Source organism: Schistosoma haematobium, chromosome 2 (assembly GCF_000699445.3).
Source record: "Schistosoma haematobium chromosome 2, whole genome shotgun sequence".
NCBI classification, from domain to species: domain Eukaryota; kingdom Metazoa; phylum Platyhelminthes; class Trematoda; order Strigeidida; family Schistosomatidae; genus Schistosoma; species Schistosoma haematobium.
The window spans coordinates 5,168,308-5,176,230 of NC_067197.1; the positions used below are offsets into that span (position 1 = coordinate 5,168,308).

At 32.7% G+C, this 7,923-nt stretch overlaps 1 protein-coding gene across 1 annotated transcript; it reads right to left on the reverse strand.

The window, feature by feature from the left end:
* Positions 1-5,664: 5,664 nt before the first annotated feature.
* On the reverse strand, positions 5,665-6,531 carry MS3_00000228 (uncharacterized protein). Its single transcript, XM_051208078.1, has 3 exons — positions 6,387-6,531; positions 6,306-6,353; positions 5,665-6,251 (listed from the first exon to the last, which is right to left on the reverse strand). The coding sequence occupies exon 3, from the start codon at positions 6,135-6,137 to the stop codon at positions 5,814-5,816; it is 324 nt and encodes a 107-aa protein (XP_051067320.1). The 5' UTR covers positions 6,138-6,251; positions 6,306-6,353; positions 6,387-6,531; the 3' UTR covers positions 5,665-5,813.
* Between the last annotated feature and the right edge of the window lie 1,392 nt (positions 6,532-7,923).

The following is a 7,923-nucleotide window of genomic DNA, read 5'->3' on the forward strand; positions in this document are numbered from 1 at the left end:
TATTATTGTCTCAATCTGTACAATAGTATTGTTGAGTTTGTCTTACATTGTTCCACTTGCTCCCTTCCCACTCTTTTGGATATTGTTTTGTACTACTTATTTACATTCAGTAAGCAGTTGTATTCCCAACAATTTTTAAACCTAGACAAGTTAGCTGGACGAAACGATGGAAATCAGTTAAATTTCAATCGCTGAGAATATTTCAAATATAATTTTCACATATAATGACTTCTCTATACTCGGCGCTCAATTACTGTCAAACTAGTCGTTCTAATCTTGACGAATATTCGTATAAGTTTCCATATTGTTTTGCTCTTGGTTCGGGTTTCGGTTGTTTATAAACTGTTATCATATATAGACACAGCTATCAGCTGTCTTTTGTACGATTGTATTTTATAATTATTCTTTATGTTACTGTTACACGAAGCCTTTTTATTTTCATACTTGAAGGACGTGTTTAAACGCCCCAGACACCTCACAAGTTAAGGTTTGTAACTAAATTTTGTGTATTATTCAATAAAGAACCGCTATTGCAGACGAATTGTTGTTTTTGAACTTCGGTTTCGCGCATATCTCAATCGGGTGACTTGGACGCTTCGATAGATCTAACAAGTATTTAAAAATAACAATTTTACATGACTATGGTGAAACAGAAGAGTACGTTAAGACTAGTGATTGACTGTTATCTTAAATCTAATTGGTTTGTTCATAAATTACATTCTCACTATTGATAATAGTTAAGACATAACACAGTACTGCTTAGTATAGTCAAAAGTTTAAGACTAGTATAGAATGAAATATTCAACAATTTTAGACATACACATCATCCAAAAGGAAAGAATTAATCTGGTGATTAAAGAAATTGAATTATGATAAAGTACAACTCTATGTGAACTAGGTCAAGAGGTAAATAGATGTCATTGAGTTACATTGTTTGCTAATCGTGCAGTATCATGAATGGACTTACTTATAAAAAATAATTTAAAAAAATAAAATATTAAACTTAAACTGAATAGGCTAAATATAAAAGGTTAACTCTAAGGTTTACATGTCCTGGATTCGTCTAGTAATTTCTAGTTTTCACTGATTGTCTAATTAAAATCAAACCATCTTGGATACGATCTTCAAATATATACATTAAAAGGAGTAAATAGTATTACATATAATGATACATTTAGTCACTAAAACACTACCCTCCTAGTATGCTACCAAAATTTGTTGAGGTTAATTGTCAATAAAAGAAGCTAAGAATGTTATAAATAAATAAATATGGTTCAATTGTAAGTACAAACAACAGTTCATGTGATGTAATAATAATTTAGTAATTTTATTAGTTGAGATCATGAGTCATTTGAAGCTAGACCACTATGGAAAACTTGAAAGCACTGGAAGGCCATTCCGTCCTACTGTGGGACTCCTCAGCAAAATCTCTTCTGATATTAATCAACATATGCTCACTAGTGACTGGCTTCAACAGGTATTTCCTGGAGTTCTAATGAGAAGCAGTGACAAATGAAGTTCAACCGGGTCTGTTGTGAGATAGTAACTCACTCAAGACAATGGTTGATATGTCGCTTAATTTCAAGGATTAGTTGAAGTTAGACATTAACACCGTTGGATTCCAGCTTAATGGTCTAGAGGTTAAGCGCTCACGCACAAGACTGATAGGTCCTAGATTCGATTGTCGAGAGGTGGGATCGTGGATGCTCACTGCTGAGAAGTCTCATATTAGAACGAAACAGCCATCCAATGCTTCCAGGTTTTCCATGGTGGTCAACTATTAAATCACTACAATATCCACAAAACCTCTCTCTGAATATAATAATGATGTTTTTTTTCTCCTTACAGTTTTCTTTTATTCTCTTCGCATTTCACTTAATCTTTTTATCTTAGTTTTTACCTTTTACAAAACTTCAAATAAATCATTTTATTAGAATAAAGTTGAATAAAGCTCAAATGATTTATGATATGAAATGATATTACTGATAATAACAATAGTAATATGTATGTGTGGGTGTTTGTGGGGGGGATGTGTTTACGTATGTTTACTTAGTTGTTTATTCTCTTGGTGTTCCTTCTTTCTTCATTACAATAAAACTGAATCATACAATAGATAATTTGGAAATTCCTTCCTCTATTCAACAACTAGATGAATGAAAAAGGAATCAGAAATAATAAACAAGTAAGAAGTGAACGAAAATTCATTCATTCATTCATTCATTCATTCATGAAAATGTCAAAAGTATCATCATTATTATTATTATTATTATTAGTAGTAGTAGTAGTAGTAGTAGTAGTAGTAATAGTAATAGTAGTAGTAGTAGTAGTAGTAGTAGTAGTAGTAGTAGTAGTAATAGTAGTAATAATAGTAGTAGTAGTAGTAGTAGTAGTAGTAGTAGTAGTAATAATAATAATAATAATAATAGCATCAGTAACAATCGTTACTCCTTAGGTAGTACAGATTCCAAATTAATGATAAGAATACAAGTTATTCACATGTGAAATCTTAAAAATAATAAATAACCTTACAACTGATCAGTTGATTTTGTTCATGACAGGTTTCTAGTTGGTCCAAAGAAATATCCATTGTGATTTTTCCTTGTTGCCACTGATATATCTTCTGATTGAATACTAGATTCTTCTCCTAAGACTCGAAGTCTAGATCCTGACTTTAAATTTTTTGATTTTATCTTGCCCCACCAAATCATGTTGGATCCTCATATTCTCAGACTACAATTAATATGACTTTATTTAAAACATATTACTCGTATTGAATAGAGAATACGCTAAAAGTGATTAGATGGTGAGGATGAACGACACTAATATATCATCTGATTGAACGCTAGATTTGGCACCTGAGTTGTGTTAGTAACCTCGAAACACGAAATACAAGCAGTGATTTGCCCAGTTCATAGAAAGATGATGTCTTGTTAAATGCTAATGAAACTGTCGCAGTACCCGTGCACCAAGGAACAAAAAATAAATCGAGCTGCATAATTGTTGTAACTTTAAGCCCGGCTATTTATCACCTGACGTGTTCAATCTTAGTATTGTGCTAACACAATGATGTACAACCGGTGTGAGCAGCCTAGCGTCTTTATTGATCCTTTGTTCGCTTAACCCGTCCAGTTGAGCCCAGAACGTAACTGGTTTATATACTAGCCAATCAGGTCCCATCACACCATAAAATAAGAAACAACATTCATATACTACTACTACTACTACTACTACTACTACTACTACTACTACTACTACTACTACTACTACTACTACTACTACTACCACTACTACTACTACTACTACTACTACTACTACTACTACTGTGAACGTGGGAGACAGTAATCAATAAACTGAACATAATTTAAGTACAGTAAATCGTATAATAATAATATATAGATCAAGATGAAGCTTATAATAATAGGAATATAGATTTACATAATCCAGTTACTGAACAATTATACAATAGAAATATATGTATAATATTAGACCATCAATAGTTCTCAAAAGTTACCCGTAATTTAATCTTCGCTAGGATATAACAATAATGAATACAATTGCACCAAATGAAATTCATCATTCTGTGACAGAAGTTTCTGATGAATCTACTTATCGGAATTTTCTAGTTGTTTTGCTAGATACGGGTTCTTCTAGTGATTCACGCGTTTTTGATGAAATTCCATACCAAAATGAGAAAAGTATGTCAGATGAATTAAATGATAGTCAAAAACCTAATGCAATTTTGTTAGATGTTGATTCCCCTAGTGATCCATTATCTACCTATGAGATTTTCGTTAGATTTGATGAAAATGTTTCAGAAGAATCAAACCCTAATGATCACAAATCAAATGTCGTTCATCTTCACCATCTAATCACTTTTAGCGTATTCTCTATTCAGTGCGAGAAATATGTTTAAAATAAAGTCATATTAATTGTAATTTGGGAATATGAGGATCCAACATGATTTCGTGGGGGGGGGTGAGATAAAGTCAGGATCTAAACTTCGAGTCTTAAAAAAATGAGGATAGTTGATACAACGGGATCAAAAGGCAACATTAGATTCTTTTACTTATTGTGTTCTTTATTCAACATTACTTCTGTTTTCTAATTCAATGTGATAATTATTCAGTGTAGTATTCGGTTTTCTTTTCCCTTATGACATTTTATTCTGTATAACATACGGTATTCTTGTATTAAATTACCATTGAACTATGCTCAACATGACATGTTGCATGTAATTTTGTTGTAACTCTGATATTTACTATATATAGGATTTCATCCAAACTATTAATCAAAATGAGTTTACAATCAATATTTAAACTAGTGTATTTTCAACCAGAGTCGTCGTCATGTTTTTTGGGATTAATAAATCTTCATTTGTACTAGTCTTAGTGTTCTTACTTTCAAGTCGTGGGAATTGTAATGATTCCCCATTTTTACAGGTATAAGTAATAAGTGATTTCGACATTATAATCAATGACGACCAGATATAACAAAGTAACGTTCAATCTAGAAGACATCAGTGGATGTGTCGCTCAATTTCGTGGGTTGGTTGAAGTTAGACATTAACACCGTTTTCCATAGTGGTCTAGCTTCAAATGACTCATGATCTTAACCATTGAAACTACTATAATATCCACAAAATCCCTTCTGATGCATATCAGTTCATTAATAACATTTCTATTATACTGATGATATTGCTATTGTACATGATTCTATTCATCACTTACGCCTGTTACTCCTCGTGAAGGAGCATAGGCTGCCTACCAGTACTCGCCGTCCAACCGTGTCATGGACAATCCTTTCCAGCTGTTATTCATCATTTTCATATCTGATTATATTTCCCGACGTAATATGTTCTTTGGACTTCCTCTTTTCCAATTGCCTTCAGGATTGCAAGTTAGAGCTTGTCTCGTGAGGCAGTTTGGCGACTTCCGTCATCTATGTCCTATCCATTTCCATTGCCTTTTCCTAATTTCATTTCCATCTGGAAGCTGGTTTGTTCTCTCCTACAGTAGGCTGTTACTGATAGTATCCGGCCAAATACTTGTACCTTCTTGATGATTGTTGTATTAGTTCTGGTAGTTTCAGCTCCATACAGTAGAACTAACTTTGTTGACGTTCGTATTGAAGATTGTGACTTTGATATTAGTTGATAATTATTTTGAGTTCGATATGTTCTTCAATTGTAGGAATGCTGTGCTTACTTTGTCAATCGTCGCTTTTACATCTGCATCCGATCCTCCTTCTTCATCGAATGATTCTATCCATACTACTGAAATAATAAGTTAGACTACTCATAATAATAACAATAATACAAGTAGTATTTTGTCTAATGGATACATTGTGTTATTGTTTTTATGAAATATATGTAGAAATACACAATCCATAGTGAATAAGTTGTCATAAATCACTTCTATTCTGTTACTTCTTGATTACATAACTGTTTACTTATTGATGTGTACTTACTTGCTTAGTCGTTTATAAGTTGTTCTTTTTTTGTTTTCTTTTATTTATGTATGTAGGAGATGTCTTTTTAAATGATATGTGGATAAATTTGTGATTTATTTTGTGTTCAACACAAATTTTAATTTAAGTAGTATCTATATTAGTAGTAGTGTGGTGTGCATTACTGATATTGACAGATATGAGTAGTATATATCATCAATCGAAAGTAAAATACCTGGAAGCAGAAGTTTAAGAAGATCGAAGAAAGGAGAACGAAAATAGAGAATGATTGGTGTGGGAGTGAAGGAACAATAAAGTCAGAGACAAATGATTGACATTTTGCAAATGAATTATTTACTGTATGGTTCTCAGATCTTACTAAGATATTCTATAATGTTTTCCCCAATTGTGTTCTTGTTCACTCCAGTAGTATTGGTAGTAATAGCAGCGGTACTAATAGTAATAGTAGTAATGTGGTGCATATTACTTAAATTGGTAAATATAAGTAGTATGTAACAGCAGTTGGAAGTGGGATGTTTACGAGCACAAGGTTCAAAAGATTGAAATAAAGACGAGAGAGAAGCAAACTGAAAATAATCAGGATAACAACAGAAATGAATGAACAGTGACGCTTGTAAGAGACAATTCAATAAAGATGTACAAATGATGTATTGGACGTATAGTTTTGACATTTTGTTAAACCTCTGTGATTATGTGTTAAACAATTAATTAGTCTTCCCCAACTGGCTTCGTTTTCAACAGTAGTGGTAACTTTTAGTCCATTAACAGTTTATCCCATTAAGTTCCTTCAAAGATTATAGTTAATATATCATTAGACATGATAATGAAGGGAATTCTACCTGGATTATTTATGTATACAATATCATCGAGCACTGTCATTATTGAAGCTGTTAATAATGTTTGTTGTATAACACAACTACCTCACAGTTATACTAAGCAAGACTCAGTATTTTTCTTCCAAATCATGCTTTATAAATCACTGAGGTTAAGCATTTGCTTACGAGACTAAATGTTCTTGGCTCAAAAATGAACACCATGAAAGTTAGTGTTACAGAGTTACTTGGTAAAATAGAAAAACCATACTCTAATACTTAATTTGCAAAATGTTCAATAATTGTCTCGAACTTCATTGTTCATGCATTTCTATACTAATTGCTTTCTATTCCCATTCTTCCTTTCTTGATCTTCCCAATCTTCTGTTGCCAGACATTACATTCCTGACTCGCGTTATATACTACTTATATCAATATAAGTAGCACGCATCACAATAGTTTTTATTTCCCGTAATAACCATTATCGTAACTCTGAAAATCCATTGGATTTAGTAAATCTTTCTAATCGACTTGTAATCATTTGAATGAATTCTACTATTATTGTTAATATAAAAATCATTCAACGATATATTGAACAACTCAAAGTCATTTGTAATATTACTCAAATATATCAGTATCATTTGTACTTAATTCTAATAGCTTCTATGTTCAATATAAAAGGACAACTTACCTAATCAATTCGTTTGTAATGTTAACATTGTTCCATACTAAAACAAAGCATGAGTACTTACGCCTGTTACTCCATATGAAGGATAGGCTGCCGACCAGTATTCTTCAACCCATTCTGTCCTGCGCCTTTCTTTCTAGTCCTATCCAATTCTTGTTCATTTTTCTCATGTCTATCTCCACTTCCCGGTGTAGTATGTTCTTTGGTCTTCCTCTTCTCCTCATTTGGCATTCAGGATTCCAAGTGAGGGCTTGTCTTGTGACCCAGTTGGGTGCTTCCCTCAGTGTGTGTCCTATCTACTTCCAGCACTTCTTCCTCCACTGGAATCTGATTTGTTCTCTCCCACTGTAGTGGTTGATGCTGATAGCGTCTGGCCAACGGATCCGAAGTATTTCTTGTAGACAAGTGTTATTAAACACTTGTATCTTCTGGATGACGGCTTTCGTAGTTCTCCAAGTTGGCTCGTGAATTCAATCATTAAAATTAAATATTATTTAAAGTTTCGTTGTGCAACTGTGGTGAACGAGAACAACAGTAGGGATAATCAGATGTATTTGAATATAAAATTACAGAATATCTTAGTAAAATCTGAGAACCATACAGTAAATAACTCATTTGCAAAATGTCAGTTATTCGTCTCAGGCTTCATTGTCCCTTCATTTCCACACTATTCATTCACTGTTCTCGTTCGCTTATCTACGATCTTCTTAAACTTCTGCCTCCAGGCATTTCACTTTCGATTGGTGATAAATACTACTTAGATCTATCGACATCAATAGCACACACCACAGTACATTCGGCAATCATTCAAAATCATTGCTTATATCGATATTATCCCAAAGTATGTAAAAGGTCCAAATATCAATTATTCTATATGACTGTGAGTAAATTATACTTATTTTTGTTAGGAATTGCTACTAAAAGGTTAAACTATCGGATTTAACTCTATGAAGCTTC